Below are 18,516 nucleotides of genomic sequence, written 5' to 3'. Positions count from 1 at the left end.
AATAAATATATATATATATATATATATATGATATTCTTGCAACGTTGTTCTTTTACATAAAGAAAAATATTTCACTGAATATATACTTCATGTTTTGCAAAAATTTTTTATTAATTTTAAATCGAATTATCACAAAATATATCAAAATTAATACATAAAATAACTACATGAAAGCTAAATACATTAAAAAATCCCTAGAAAAAGTTGAAATTGAAAATATTTCAATATCAAATTAATCTTATAAATCCTATTTATCAATTGCAATTTAATTATCAGTTAAGTACTTATTCACGTATGATTTCAAAGGAAAAAAGTTATAAAAATAAAGTGTAAGAAAAGATGTTTTGAAAGCAATAAGGTCTAGGTGCAACGGTTTATCGATGAGCGCAGCGCCACTCTCCCTTTTACCTGTTTCTGCGCCTCCTTAACCTAGCAATTACTATAATTCCACAATCGATACCGGTCGTTATCGATGAATGATTTAATGCTGCAACGAATCAGCCAGTAACGACGTGATCGAATCGAATCGATAGTTTCACGCACAACCATTACAACTTCAATTAAAATCAACTTAACCTAACTTCGTCAGATTCAATTTTATTTCATCGTAACGTTGAAACATCGCGATATTCGGAACAAATAATCATGTGCGTCTTATTGATTGCGAAACGAATTACGACAAGATGGCAAGATATTTTAAATCATTTCTTGAGAATCGAAAATTTGTTGCAAGATTTAAATGCAATAACGTATAAATAATAAATAAGGAAATGCATATTTTTAATTAAATTAATTCTATGAATTAATATATCATAAAAAATTTTATTTATATTTTTTAATATAGTATAGAGTTAAAATAATGTATATATTAATTTTATATAATTTATAATTATATAATTTTATAATTTATAATTAATAATATTAATTTATTAATATTCTATACATTAGTTCATAAGTACTAATTATTATGTATTATCTATTTTGCAAATGTTGTAATTAAGTATTAATAATGAATTATACATGTATGTAAATGAATTATTAATCGATGTAAATATCAACTAATAAATTGTTTTCAATAATTTAATAATTAATTTATAATTTATAAAAATTTGTAAAAATTATTTGCGAGAATTATAAAAAAGTAATAAATTAGTAATTAATAATTATTTGCTATAATAAAATTTTTTAATTTATTTTTCATTGTAATTTATGATAAATTATATAAAAAAACCGATATCTGAATTCGATTTATGTACAGATAATAGTATGTATAAAACTTGATGATGAATAAATATAAATATAATAAAAATTATAAGCATTATAGATCAAGTAATGATGATTGAGATTGTGTAGATATTTAATTGTAGAAATTTTTATAATTTCTATGATTTCTAAAAATTAGTATCAATATATGAGTCTTCTAATAAAAAGAAATTAAAATTATAATTAAAAAAAATTAAAAATGTAAATCGAATAAGTTCATATTCATATTTACCTTATATTTGTTTATATATTTATGATTAAAATTAATTATTAATAGGATAAAATAAAAATTTATCCGATTTATATCGTGTTTGGATTCATTAAAATAAAAATTATTAAAATTTAAATTTTTACAATTATATATTTATATATAATTATAAACATTATATAATTATATATTATTATAAACATTATATATTTCATTATATTTGTGTCTTTCTTATTTGTTCTTGTTATATTTATTTATTATTTTTGTGATTAAGTTAGGTTATATGATATTAAACGCTGAGACAATAATGAAACTAAAATAATGGAATTAAATTATACCATAATTTTATTAAGTCACATATATAATTTTATTAGAATTCAAGCAACCATTATTGTAATTGTTGACAATTTTTATAATTCCTCAATAATGTTTTTAACTTTATTATAATACATCATATATTTTAATACTTATGAACGAATGTATGAATAAATCAATGAAAGGAAAAGAGATTGGTTTAAAACTTACCCGGCAGGATAGGCGACTAGCTCACTGGTCGCGTCGCAGTCCAGGGCTGCATTGCTCGACACGGTTACGCCGAGCACGCGTTCCAGCTTGATCTGAAACAAATTAAATATCAAATTCAAATTAAACGTTATCAAAAATTAAATATATTTCGAATTTGTTTTTTAACAATCGTAATCGATTTTTATTTATATAAAATAAATTATATTTTCCAAGTTTAAAAATGGGCAATGGGTTTCTGATTAATCGGTTCCTGCACGATAATTAAACACGCTCTATACTTGTTAATATGTATTTCGAAGCATTAAAAACCATTAATGAGCGTGATCAGTTAAACGGTCGTTGGACAGAGAATATATGTATGACATAAATCATAGATATAATAGTGGTATCTTATAATTTCTAGACAGTTTTGCGATCTACCGGTTGTTATTAATATACTTATACATTGCAGCCAGTAATATAGTTTTACGCAAGACTAGGGAAAATAGATTTTTGAAGTAGATAATTATAAATGAATATTTATTTTTTTTAACTAATACAGGATATTGCAAATAATTTTTTTTGATACATATATATATAAATTGTATTTTAAATATATTATTTTAGAATGAATATTAATATATATTATTTTATTGATAAAAGAAAATAGTATTTGTAAATAATACAGAAGATAGTAGTAATACAGTACAAATAATGCAATATTTCCATTAGAAAGATCCGTTATTTGAACATTTCGTTATCTACATGTATTTTCTCAGATAAATATTCACATTTTATTTATTTTTTTTATTATAAATATTATAGAAAAGATTCAATAGAAAATTGAAAGATCTGTTTAAAAGATATATCTAAAAAATCTATCTTGTATAATTTATTATCTGTATTATCTGTATGTCTGTGTTTAAATCTATATAACATAAAATATGTATTTATATAATATATTGATAATTGAAGAAAAAGATAAAGTAATTAAGAAATTGAAATATAACGAATGTACCACTTATCTAAAAATTTAATAAAGAAATATGTATAAAAAAAAATATATAATGTTGAAAAATTAATTATAATATAATTAAAAATTATTTATAGCATAACATTTATATAAAAAATCAAATCATTATATATTTCATTAAGCTTATTAATATTTTATTTATATGTTATCCGATATGTAAATAATATTTGTTTTTCACTTAGACATTAAATAATATTTCAACTTATTTCAAGTTTTTTTAACTCTCAATTCTTATTTTCAAACTTACCGCACAATTTTTGCAAATAAATTTTCTCACTTCCTAACCTAACAAAAATCCTTATTTTTAGGCTATCTAAAAATTGTACGAAAAGATGGCGCAGAGATCGATCGATGCATTCATCACGCGCTCAAACGAAGCGTGACCAATCCACAAAGAATCTAGATAGTCGAAGAGAAGGTCGTGAGAGAGGAAAAAAAATAGAAAATTCACTTACTAAACTACCGGTGCATCGATCTGAAATGCCTCGCAAAGGCGGAGTTTGTTAATACAGCGTGCTTCCGTTTTTTTCACGGCTGTCGGCAGAAGTTGAGAGAAACTCGTCAGATCGATATCAGCAAGACGGTGCGGCGTAACGAGAATACTACACTCAACGTTCTCCATCGTCTGCTTGAGTTTTCGAACGAGATTCACTACACGTGACCATTCATAGCCAGTTTATAGGCCACCAAATTATTTCGTCGTAAAACTTGTTTTACTCCTACACGTTTATCGTCGTTTGAAAAAATCCTTGACGTTTAACAATATCGAATAAAGAGATTTTTTTCTTCTGAATAATTTTAGTTCTTTGAATGAAAAATTTGATTATGGCGATTTTTAATTTCTTTTATTTCACAGCATTTATAAATTATATAAATGATAAAATTCTAAAAAATTAGTTTTCGATAATATCAAACCATAGATTGAGATATCGATAATATCGCTAAAATATTGTTAAGAGAAAGAAATTCTTATTATTTTTTTTTTATTCTAAGTTTTTAGAAATATTGTTAACGATTATTTATAAATTGACGATATATAAAGTATTTAAAATATTTAAAATTTATTATTTTATTTAAAATATTTTTATATTTTATAAAATATTTAAAATTTTAAATATTGTAAATTGATTATATTTTTTTATTCTTTACATACAGTTATAATAAAACAATATTTTTAGTAAAAATATTCATAAAAACATAAAACACAATTAAAACAATTTAAGTATTAAATGAAATACTATTTTTAAATAATTTGTTTAAATAGTACATGAAGAATTTAAATTTTCTATTTGTGTTGATTTATTTGAAATTTTCCTCAGTTTTGATTCAGATTTTGTTGCATCATAGAAATAATTATATGGTAGTTGCGGCATCGTTGCATAATCAGAGTTGTCTTGAAGAAAGATGATTCGAGAATCCGACTACTAGGTATAATTAAGGGCACTTAAACGCTATACTACTGCTTCCGTAACTCGAGAAAAACTCAATCTATGGTTTGAACTTGATTTGCAACAAAAACTTGTATCCCTTTCCGCCTCGTCAGCTTCCATCATTAAGAATATGATTGGTCAGAAAGGTTTATCTTTGGCAATATTTGAGTCACAATATTAAGAAAGAATTTATAATAATTTTATTGTTTGCAATTATGCAATATGTAATATGCAATATAATTGTAGAACAAAATTGATTTCTAAAATATAATATTTTTATTATTTATTTATTTTTAAATTTATTATTATTGCTTATTTTTGAAGTATGTAACATTATGTAATAAGAAAATTAATGATCATAATTATTAAATTTCATAGAATTTTTTTCTTATTTGAAAAAGTTTACAGGTTGCTTGATATTTAAATTATCTATCTAATTTCTAAATATAACAAATTCTCTTAATAAATTGAAGAAATTCTTCTAAAATCTTAAATCAAATATTAAATCTAATATTATTTTATGAACATAATAATTTGACACGTATTTTAATTTTTAATCTATATAAAAAACGTATAACGTATAACGTAAAACGTATTTTAATTTTTAATCTATCTAAAAAAGAATATAGTAAAATCATTATGCATATTAATTGAAAAACAAAAGTATTTGAATAAGATAATTTTTGTATATTAAAAGTGTTTAGCAATTTTATATTTATAAATCATAAAATAAAATATTAAATTTTATTTCTTTCTTATAAAAAAAATCAAATTTATGGATTTCCAAAGTTTTTTAAGTTATATAATTTTAATTAATATTATTCTTTATTTTTACATTGTATAAATCATATTTATATCATATAAATATTATATTTATTGTAAATAATTTTCAACATTAATTTCATATTAAATCATATTGAACCGAATAAATTTTGTTTTCTCAAATGAAAATTAACTAAATATTTATCTATAGTATGTTAGTAGAAAATATATTGTTCGAATAATGGAAAGATGTAAATTTTAATTATTTTAATTTATTATATTAATTAGCATACTTAATAAAATTCAACTAATATAAATGTTATTACAAAAATATTTATACAGAATACATATTTATGATACACAGTAGTTATGTGTTGAACCATCATAAATCGATCATTGCAGTGAAGAAAACAGTTGACGACGATAGAATCAGCGATCGCGTCATAACAGCTCGAAGCAATCTTTACGCGAGTAAAGCGATCGCACCGATCGTAGTAAGTTTCCGTCACGGCGGAAGTTATACGACTCGTATATGGTCCGTGAAGAATCGAGATCGGTGTAGGCAGAGAAAAGGTGTGCTCATGTATCATGACTACGGCCGCTAGAGCGACATTGATTCGTTACACGCACGATTAGTTCACCTCGTGTAGGCGTTTAAACGATATTCAAAAATGTTCATTGCACAGAATCATCGATATAATAATAGACAGAATTGATTTGATTCCTTATGAAAAGGAAATCCAAGAAATCCTATTGATAAATCTATAACATTCAATATTATGTTTAATATAACAATTACGTTATTAATATAACAATTTATTTATAAGTCTTTTTCAATCATTATAGAAAAAAAGTATAATATGTAATTAAGATCCGCTCACGCGATTGTCTTTCTCGCTCTTCGTCGCGTCGCGTCGATTTATTCTTTCGGTTATTTCCGACTATTTTCGGCTATTTTCGGCTATTTTCGGATTTTTCGGATTCTCTGGGCGATCCCGATTCCTGACGGAATCTAACGAAGAACTTTGTCAGTTGAAATTAGTTAGCCTAATATCATAAAGTATCATAAACAAATTATTATATAAGTAACCAATGTAAACAATCTTATCTTTATCTCGCATTCAATTTTATAAAATTAACGAAATTTATGTCTACGCATATTTTATATATAAAATATCATAAGATATCGTAAATAAAGATTTGAAAAGTTATAAATAACATTAGAAAAGTAATTATTAATGATACTGTTATAATTTGAATACAATATTTGAATATACAATCTAAACATAAGATTTATTAAAATAAAATTATTGTTCAGATAGATTGAATATTAGATTTATTAAAATAAAATACATATTGTTATATTGGACATGAAATCACAAAAGATTAATTTATTCGTGGATGATTTTTAAACAAAACAAATAGAAATTAATTGAAATTTATTATTTTTATATTATATCAAGTTATAACTTAATTTTACACTAAATGAAGTAAAACTAGAGAAGAAAATTATATTTATAAAAACTGCATAATTTTTCTTTGTTTCTTAAAACATTAAAAGAGAAGATTGATTCAAGTTTCAGAGAAAGTATAAGTAATTATTCGCAGGGTGAAAATCTTTCATTTATGAGCAGCTGATCGATCACCACAATGACCGGAGAAAATCACGTTAAAGTGACAGGTAGAAAGGGAAAACCATGATTAAACAGAAAACGGTGAAATGGATGAAAACTTGGCGGCATGTTTTCAGTAATTTAACAAACTCTCCACTCGTTTTATTATATTACTAATATAACGATGTTAATAACGATGTTCATAGATCTCTCTTGAACCAAGAAACTCTTTTACATCACTTTTCACGGATAGAAAACTTTAATTCGAATCACTGACTTGAAAATCGAACATAAGATGGTTAATCTAATTCAAAAAGTTTTCTATACGATGAAACTTATTTCGAAGCATATTTTGCGATGAAATAAAATCTCATCATGTATTATAAAATTTATCAAATGAACTTTTTTATAAAAATAATGTCCATTTTTTGAAAATTAAAAAGTTGAATAATTCACTTATAATATGAATTTTTTATTAATAAATTTTTTATTCATAAATATTTTTATAAACATTATTAATTTTATAAATATTATTAATAATTTTAATTCAATTATTATTTTAATATTAAAATATCTTAATGTTTTAATTAATTTTATTATCGAGATTATATACTAAATAAATCATAGTTCTGAAATTAAAAAGACACATGTATGTACATCTGTATATATATTTTACTATACTATTTCACATATATTCAAATATATTATATTTATATATTACTTTACATATATTTAATTATCACCATAATTATCTCCATTTTAATTCGTGTAATTTAAAAATATTGATTTAATTGTTATAATTTTAGATTATAATTTCACAAATTTTAAGATTTCTAGAAACAAAAATAAAATAATATTTCTGTTAATAAAATAAAGATACATTAATATTTATAATTGTGTTTTTAAATACACAAAATAAATTGTGTGACCTTGCATGTGACCTTGCATGTGACCAATCTGCGAGTTCCAACTTTTTTTCGATCGATTGCCAGTAGTATCCGAATTACTAAATTACTTAATAGCCCGCGACCAATCAAGAGACGGAACAATTCGGAACGAAACAATGAGATCTCTCCTCTTCTTCCATTTATTGCTGAGAGAGAGATCTTGAACGGAAAGTTGGCCAGGAATTATGTTGCGATACAATAGTTATACACATAGTACAATAGTTTTCTATTTTAACTTGCGAATTTTTACTCGAATTTTTGCTTTTTTAGCGTATATTGTTACCAGTTCTTGGAAATAAAACTTTATAATATTAGAAAAGAATTTCTAATATTAGGAATATTAGAAAAGAAATATTTTAAAAGATAACATATAATAACATACATCATTCATAATAAGAAATATTTTTTCCATAATTAGATCAAATTCATATTTTCTTCCAATCATTTAATTTTCTTATTATATTTTTTTCCATAATACAAATATTTAAATTATTAATTTCTATATTTATATTCATATTATATTATTTTATATTTCAAAAATTACATTACAGTATTTTTGATAAATTTTTCATTGCATTTGATCAAAAACTTTGTTAAAAATAGTATTCTTGTATCCAGATGATGATAATTTTTTTTCCATAATATATTTTTATTTACAATTTTCACAATAATTACAATAATTAATGAATTTATAATTATTTATGAAATTAACAAATTATAATTATTAAACAATACAATATTCTTATGTATATTCTTCTTGAAGAGCAGAGAATAATACATCCGTTCTGCTCCGTGTTCAGAACACGATTTAAATCGATATTTTGGATATCAATGACAACTGATATTTGCTATTTCCTATGCCATAATTTGTTGGTTTTAACATTGTAACTTTCAAAACTGTATTATTTGTAACAGTATTATAAATACTGTATATGGACAAATCGTTACGAAGAAAAACTTATAAAACAATATACACATCTATAGGGATAGAAATCAGTTCGAAAACTATCTCGTTAATCGACCTACACTGTGTCGATTGGTCCATGGAAATCGTAACGCGCCGGATGTGGGCACGAGAATGCGCGTGCCACGGATTTTCTGTCTATGTACATCTATGGTCGTTGTACGGAAGGTTTCGTAATGAACGTCGTTGCCGTTTCACAGAACACGGGCTGCAAAACGCGTGCCAGTGTCGTAAGGTGTGCCAGAGAAACCAGCTGTGTACACGGATGCCATAAAACGACTAGAGATCGTCTAAGGATCTTGTACCCGATGATGGCTATAAATTATATCTATCCTGTCAACTTTTCTCTTTTCTCATTGATTATTTAATTTCCGGCACTTCGCTGAATTTGCACTTGCACATCGATCAAATATATTAAAGTATTAAAAAAATTGAAATTACTTTTTTTTTTATATTGAATTATTTGTTAATTTTTAAATATTAATTCGAAATTAATGTTACAAATATTAATATAGTAAATATAAATATTATATATAAGTAGAAAAGATTCGAGAATAATATTTTTAAAATATCCAACAAAGGTATTGATCCTTATTTTCTTATGTGACTTGACCTGAGTTCTGAGTTTGTTTACGTTTTTTGCTGAACGTAGAAAAGGATAGTGAATGAAAGAGAAAGAAAATCGAAAGTTGAAGTATTGAAAAAAACAGTAAGACAACATTAATGCAAAATTAAAATTTTGTTATTTTTGCTTTTTTTTTTTCATTAAATTTTTAAGATTGTATTGATTTGTAAGATTTTTCTAATTAAAATAAAACAAAACACGATATAATTTAAATTGTATTTAATTATTTCATAGATTATTATCACTTATTAATTAAAAATGCAAATATGATATCATATCATATTCTTATTTAATCAATAAAATAAAAATAAAAAATATTTTGATTAAAATTTTTTATTTTGCATAATATTGTCATTGCTTATGCGCATCGATCGTGAAATTCTTATCAATATTGAATCTTTTATTACTTATAACATATGCTGTAATAATCTCACTTACTTCAACAAATATTTTTATCGAAAAAATTTTGTAATATTTAAAGACATTCTATTAAATTTTTGGATTCTATGAAAAACATAATAATGATTCCAAACTGAGCGATACATATAATATTTTTTAAAAATTAATTAAAATTAAAAATATACTAATTAAAAAATGTCAATAATTAGTTCTTATAGATTTATTCTAATCTATCTAAATAAAATATCATAAAATTACTATTGTCAAAAAACAACTAAAAGTATTATTCTTATTTTGTTTTTTTTTTTAATCATATAATGTACAAAAACTAAAAATAATATACAAAGACAAGTGGATACAGTGAAATCATCTTGTTATTCATAATTGAGAAGATCAATTTTAATATTAAAATTTAATTTCAATTTAAATAATATATTAATTAAATTAAAGTTTTCAAATTTTAATTATTCAAATTTTTATAAATTAATTAATAGAAAATATTAAAAAATACATATACACATACAATATTAAAATAATTTGTTATCCTCATTTTCTCCATAACAAATATTTTAGAAACAAAAAAAAGAAATCAATCCATTAAATTCTTATAATAATGCCTTGCTACACAAATTTTTGAATTTTGTTTTCACATTTAGTACAAACAATTGAGAATCGCTGATTTAAATCGATTCAGAGCACACTTTAACACAGATGCGATCCTTCTCATCGAGATGCAAATAAGGATTGTGCTATGTCGATGATTGATCGCTCGATGACCGCGGATATCGCGCGGAAAGTCTCTTATCTTCGTCAGGCGATTAACAATCGAATAACGTGCGGTTCTTGTGGAACCGGTTGCGACACTTTTAGCGATGATACAGTCGCCGTCCTTGCGCGAGAACCACCGTCGTGTTAATGTTAACCGAGTTTTTGCACGTTTCCTCCTTATATTTTTTATCGTCTCGGTCATCTCTTGCAGCAAGGCCCTTTTCATGCGAGATACATATTTCTACTGGCTCGTATTTCGTAAACATCGAACGAAAGGGAAACTTACAGTAGAAAGTAATGCCGTTAATATTTCGATGACGTCGAGGTTCATAATAATAACGAACAATGGCAACAATGCATTAATGTTTCGAGAATATCGATATTTTTATATCGTTATTTTCTGTCAATATATCGAAATTTTCTATCTATATATTTTTATAGATTTTTACATCATATATTATTATCGATGTAAATACATATATTAGATCGATATATCGAAACTATCGATAGTTTTTTTTGATTAGTATAAAATCTAACTCTTATCTGAAGTTATCCTAGAATAATATACCTAATAAATAATTAAGTACGATAATTTAGCTTTTGTAAAATTAATAAAAAAATTAAATAAATAAATAAATAATAATTTATATTGCTAGAACCAAAGTTATTTTAGAATAGAATATAATGAAATTGAAACCACGAATATATGTATATGTATAATTGAGACAATTTCAGATTTATTAAATTTAACGATCTCATGAATTCTCATGAAATAATTCTCATGAATCTCATGAAATAAAATAAAATAATTTTAATATTAATTAATATTTTTAATATCATATAATATATATACAATAATTGTTTATCGGATAAAACTGAACAGAATAAAAATAATTTCACATGTTTGATGAAATAAATTTAAAAGAATTAAAAATAATTGTTAAATTTTAATTGATTGATATTACAAAATGAATGAATGAACACCGCATAGAAGTTTGATTATAGAATATAAAATTATCGATAATATATTATTCCAACATCAATATCATATTATAATGTTACAATATTCATTTATTCTAAAACGTTAAGTATCTAAGGAGTTATGGACGAATATAGATTGCGTTAAAGTCCATTGCAAAATGCGGCATTGCGCGCTCCATGCAAGGACGACGAATAAATAACTCATTCGTGCACTATGTGCATATGTAAAAGATAATCGTTTCTCCTTAAGGCGTTTCTTAAGACACAAACGTATATTTCGCTCGTTCGATGTATTCGCGTCTCAACTTTATCCTCCTTCCACGAAAACATGGAATAGCATGCTAACCACGTTCGTCGAAGTTCCCTTTCCAAGCTTATAAACGCCAGCTCGTTCATTCGAAAATATATATACATATATATTCGGTTGGCAAGGAAATCAAGTCCAAGTAATTGATAGCCGATCAAAAATCGAGAAATTGTCAATAAAGAAAAAAAAAGGAGAAGAAAATGATACAGGCTATTCTTGGCAAGCAGGATATTGTGGATTCAACTGAACGAAAAAGAAGATATGAGTGTGAAAGATAGAGGATTGGCATTGATTTTAAATTTTATTCGATAATTTATTTTATTAGATATACTCATTTTTAAAAACTGATAACAAATGTTAAAGCGTTATATATTAGAGTTGTGATCATTTGTATTAAATTATCGATAAATATCGATAATATTAAACGAAATTTTTATTTATTCAAAATTGTCAGAAGTGTTGTTAATGATACTTTATTTTCAAAATATTTTAAATATTTTAATTTTGAAAATATCAATACGAATAGAAGTGATCGAGATAAACTTAAATAAAAAGTATTTATTTTTATTGCAACTTATTAAAATTCTTATACTCCTTAAGAAAAAATGGGGAATCTAATCATTTTTATCCATTAACAATATCTTAAAAATATATTATCGATATATCAAAAATTATTAATAATATATTAATAAATATATTTTAACTGACATTGGTACAATCAGTGAAATGAATGAAATTAAAAAAGATGTCGACAATCCTCAAATTATTTCTTCGAATTGATAATTTTAATATTTCTTCTATTGTACGAATATTGAGAGTACTATTGTGTTCCATATCTATTAAAAAAATGAAAAACTTTAAAATTTTTAATTGGACACGATTAATATATATTTATAATAATATATATTATTGTTACTGATCATTAGTCAGAGATTTTGTAGAAATTGATGCAATGTTATAATATAATGAAATATAATAAATAAGAGGAAATATAAGTTGAAATTAATTTTCAAAAATACGTGATCTCATTTCTAATAGGATTGCCAATAAGCGGCTGTACAATTTTTTGTAACAAATCGGATTACCACGTGCACAACGCGATGTAAGATGGTATGAGCTATATATAGTTACGCGCCAAATACGAATTCCTCTTGCTGTCACTTGTTCGATTTCAAACACAACACGATTTCAACAACAAATTTTGATATTTACTGTTTATTTATTAGCTTGTGTCATGAATATAAATTTATTTATTAATTAGATAATTTCAAATGCTTGATGCAAATTATTTTTGGTATTTTTTTTTTACAGCAAATTCTTTCTTATCTAACCTCATTATAATTAGTCTTCGATTTATTTTATTACATTATATTATAGACTATTTTTATTTAAATTAATGTAATTTTTCTATTTTTTTATACGATTGTCTCCTTATTTTAAATATATGACATTAATAATAATGTATTATATTTAAATTTTATATATAAATAAAAAATATTGTATATACACATTATATAATATTACATTTTTATTTACAATCTATAAATGATGTTAAATAAACTTAGTTATCTCATTAGAATTAAAAATTCAAGTTTCACATAGGCTAATAAAAAATTAAAAGAGAATCTATTATAAATTAAAAAATCTCAATTACTTTTATCACTAATACATCATAATATTAATCAATTCACGAATTATCGAATTATTATCGAAATTTTCTCTCCTCACATTTCCTCGTTGTCAACACAAACGTAAATGTAATACAAATTTATTATATGCTCAAATTATTATTGTGGATACAATAGTGGCTCGATAATAAACACACTGCACCAGGAAACAATCGAACATTTTTTTTATTTCACTCAGACTGATTGTTTCGTTTTCTCGTTAAGAAGTGAACGAAGTAAAAATGCGATAACGTCTACAATTCTCAGAACTTCTACTTCCCTCGTTAGTAAACGTAATGTGCTCCCAATATGAGTCTGTATTGAAGTACTATTGTAGTTTAAATTTTATGATCATACACCATTTATAGTTCGCGTGCAGCGATAATTTAATCGTTTCAAATGAAACAATATGTCTCGCGATATTTTGAAAAAGCAATAAATTAATGTCAAATTAAAAAAGCGTTTCGGAAATTAAAATAATAATATTCATTTAACATTTCAATTATCTTTGAAATATATATTTTTAATTCGACATCAATTTATCATTTTTTTAAAAAATCGTAAAATATTCTATTTTATTATATATAGAGGCACTATTCCATATGCTTGTGGTTAGCCTTCATCAAGAGCTCATAAAAATTCTAAATACTAAATAACCGCGAAGAAATGAAACGTCTACTTCCCGAAAATAAAAAAATAATTCTTACACGATCCAGCATTCTTTCCACAGAGTTTCCTCGAAACAAACGAGACGTTAATCTAGAAGAGAGTCCATTGCAACACGCGGCAGCAAATGGCGAGAGACGAACTGACGAGAAAAGAAAAAAACAAACATACGTTCAAGACGTAATTTGCGAGACTAACAGCGAGCGTCACCCTGAAGACGGCAATAGTTGTTGCATCGCGATACAGTGGTGACGTAATCTATGACCAAGGTCTCTTTCATATAATACGAAGCCTTACGTAAGATCAACAGGGTTCGTCGCGATTGACTGAATGAAAAGAGCCGACATATGTGATCTCGATCTTATATACATATACGATTGTCCACGCGCCATGCGTACTTTTTCAAAACCGATCCTTATCGACGATGAAACGATGATCTCCGAAAACGAACGAAAATGTCCGAAGTTGTAGAAAGGAAATATTCGAAATAGATAAAACTAAGAACTATACCAGAAAGCTGAAATATTTGAATATTTTATTTAATGAATGCAATTTATTATTTATATTCGAATTCGATATAAAATATTAGTATAAGCATAGAACATGATTGTATTTTATTTTTCATTTCTTATTCATTTATTTCTTAGATACTGAAGATAAATTAAGTTTTTTATATATTATTATATTAAACATTATTTATTCGAAATATTATTTACTATTATTTGAAATAAATACTTAAAATAATATTGAATTAAAATTTATTAAAATATTTATATTTGAAATATCGTTTTTCATGGAAAATAAATATTATTTCAATAAAAAGATTATTCACAAAGTACTATATTATGAAATTGAAAATTGAAAATTTAAAAAATTTACTTTCTTCAATTCTACTTAAAAATTAGCTCATTTGCACAAAGTTCGTTAATCCTATATTTTACATTGTAAATTGCTTCGACTTCTCTTTTGTTTTCGAAATAAGGAGATATTTTTGTTGTGAAGAAATGCAAATTTTAGTTTCAACGATTCGTTCAAGTACTTAATCGTAAAATGCAAATCATTTGTTCTATCAAGTTTCTTGGAGATTATACTTCTAGAAAGAGAAAAAAAAATATATGAAAATATACAAGATGTCACATTTTTAAATTTTTTTTTAACGAATAGAAAACTTTTAAAGAATGGAAAATTCAAGTCGAATAAATATGAAATCGTTTTCTACGATGACGTGTGATTCGTTGAATATAAATCGTGGCAGGGATAATGCTTGTACATACGCAAAATATATTTTTCGAAGGACGCAACTAATCTCATTTAACGATAAATATTTAGTTTTAAAACCAATTATTTTGATATTTACTGCTTATTTATTAGCTTGTGTCATGAATATAAATTTATTTATTAATTAGATAATATAATAAATAATTTACTGAAAGAGATATATACTAATATATAAATATTAATTTTATAACATAAACATAACCTAAAATCTCTGAAGACATAAATGATTTTTCTTTTACTTTTTAAATTAATTATTTCAATACTGTTTGTTAGAATTAACAAATATTTATATCTTTTTAAGATTGTTTAAATTTGTACTGTAAAAAAGGAAAAATGAAGAAAGATTTTGATCAGAAGACTAAGATTTTACATCTATTATTCTCTTAATCATTAATTTTTATTTAAAGAAAATAAAAATATAGAATGATTTTGATGATAATTGATTTTTAAATAACATGAAAAATAGAAATAATAATTTGTTACATAATCCATAAAAAATTGTTTACTCTCTAAAATCTTAACATATAAATAATACAATAAAAGTACCATAATTTACAATTTATTTTGCATACAAATTATATATATAAATATGTTATTGCTTATTTTTATAATAAAACAAGTTTAAAAAATTAGTAAATTGAAATGATGAACAAAAAAAAAATAAAGAAAATGCAATATATAAGTGCAATATATAATATATAAGTGCCACGATGATTCTAAAATCTATTTTTTAAAAAGAAATCTGAATATAATCGAATCCATATTGTTAACTATATAATAATAAAAATTCATAACTATTTCAAAATAGAAAATCGAATCACTTATAAAATAATGGAATTGAAATTTAATCTCGATATGGCTCGATCAAAGCTCGGTGTTCTCTTTCCACCTCATTGAACATGGAAAAGAGAGAGAACAGTGAACGAAAAAGAAAGAATCGAGAGATAAAGTAAACGTATCATACGTTTCATGTCAAGGGGAGTTTCCCTAGTGATAGAGATGAGTGTGACTTGCTCTGTAATAGATCATCAGTTATTCAATTTTTATTATACGTATGATGTTGATATATTCGTGAAATATCTTTTTTAATTATATAACTAATTATATAATTTATTAATAAACATCTTTATTTTAACCTCTAAACAAATATAAAAGTTGATAGATAAAAATATCGATTGAGATTTATTTTTTAAGTCATAAGCAATTGAAGTTTTTCAATGAAACAATATAGAGTCGTTTGATAAAACGGTAAGAAAATATCTTTTCTATCTCACTTTATCATAATACAAATTTTAATTATTTATTACAATTAATTTAATGAATAAATCAATAAAATTTGTACACTTTGATTCTTCAAAAACTATGATCCAAAAATATATTAATGTTCTATAGATATTATTCTTAAACATTCTGTCTCAGGATCTAATTATATTTGTATTATTGTAATTAAATTTTTTTGATTCGATTAATATTTCTAGAAATTTTATTTTCAAGTTATTGTAATTTTTTTCCTTTTTTTTTAATTGTGAATATAATCTATTTCTTTTTATACAGTAATAAATTTTTCTCATATAATAAATAAATGAATAAATAAATCATTATTCCAATAAAACGAAAATACAAAAAATACATTTAACACTTAAATTATTTTATTATTCAAAATGAATGAAAAGCATGTAAAATTATTAATAAAAATCCTTAATATTAGAATAAAGATTGTGGTAAATTTTCAAAAATATTTAGTATATTTATATGGAGAAATAGACGGTGAAGGATAATTTCAAGAATAAGGTTATTCGCGATAAATATTTATCGCTAAACTTGTTTTAAATAATGAAATGGAAGGTTAATTAATTTGCTTTGCGCGTACCAAACTTCCATAAGATTGCGGGTAATTTTCAAGTCAGATTGAAATGTATTTATATAAAAGATCAACACAATATTTTTTTTAAATAAATATATATAGAACGAATTAAATATTTTTAAAATTATATTTTAAAATATTTTAAATTTAATTATTTATTTTTTACATTTTAGACTAATCTTTTTTCATGTTATAAAATTATAAATTAGAAGAGATTTACATGAAGATAGTCACTTTGAATGAGAAAATGAAAATAATGCAATTTTATTTTTAAAATAATCATTAGTTATTGAAAATAGAGAATATAGTATCAAATCAAATATATCATCAATATTCTGAATAATTCTTTTCATATGATCACTGGTCAAATATAATATAAATAAAAGTATTTTTAATAGAATATATTCTATTCTTTAATGAAAAATTATTGGAAGTAAAATATATTTTATTAATTTCAGTTATTTTAAAATATATTTTCAACATTCTGATATCACTTTTTTTCTTACATTTATTATCTCTACTTTTGGAATGAAAATATAATATTATTTTTAATGATATATTAAATACACTTATATACATGTACAGTATATATTTATATATATAATGTATATATTAAATATTATATATTTTTTAAAAGTTTTATTTAAATTAGGATTTGATATATTAAATTAGGTATGTATTAAATTAAGATTAAATTGAGTTTATAATCTTAAAAGATACAGTTCTATTTATTCAAATTCTTGGATTTGCGAAGCATATATTCAAAGAGCTTAGAAAAAAAAATAGAAACATTCAAATACCAACAAAATATGTAAATCGCTATACCGACTGAAACACATACTCGATCGGTATCGATCGATTTTTCTGAGCCAAGAATAATATTCTAACCGATAAATCTGCCGAATGAGCGCGATGATATCCTCTCAGTGAAGAAGATGTTTTCAAAGAGAGAATCGGAAAAAGGAACAATCCACGAGAAAAGATCTGGCAGATAAAGCCACAAGTTCACACCTACACACGTGTCTTGTGCGAACGAGGAACTGCCGTTGGATATTCCACTCTCGCGGCGGAACCTATCATCGAGTTATTTCACCAAAGGTGGCGCGCTTGTTAATGACCTTCTTTCCGCAGCTCGATTGAGCCCCATTTGTCGAGAGAGAACAGATATTGATGGTACACATGTGATCGCTACCGATGCTCGCCGCTAATAAGAGAATATAAATTTCGCAATGGGAAT

The 18,516-nt window shown here is 24.0% G+C and overlaps 1 protein-coding gene across 15 annotated transcripts in view; it reads right to left on the bottom strand.

Annotated features, from left to right (window-relative positions):
- The window catches only part of LOC122717708 (mitogen-activated protein kinase-binding protein 1), a 148,028-nt gene that overhangs the window by 42,870 nt on the left and 86,642 nt on the right, over positions 1 to 18,516 (bottom strand). For 14 of the 15 annotated variants that reach the window (XM_043942024.1, XM_043942022.1, XM_043942027.1 and 11 more), the window contains one exon: positions 1,997 to 2,088. In XM_043942024.1, the coding sequence (XP_043797959.1) occupies positions 1,997 to 2,088 (92 nt within the window). Of the gene's footprint in view, positions 1 to 1,996; positions 2,089 to 14,178; positions 14,287 to 18,516 lie in introns of those variants that run through there. The other variant, XM_043942035.1, reaches the window with a different exon arrangement.

The sequence above is a fragment of the Apis laboriosa genome, unplaced genomic scaffold, assembly GCF_014066325.1.
Source record: "Apis laboriosa isolate Shangri-la unplaced genomic scaffold, ASM1406632v1 scaffold56_cov145, whole genome shotgun sequence".
Classification (NCBI taxonomy): domain Eukaryota; kingdom Metazoa; phylum Arthropoda; class Insecta; order Hymenoptera; family Apidae; genus Apis; species Apis laboriosa.
This window is presented reverse-complemented; position numbering and strand designations above follow the sequence as displayed.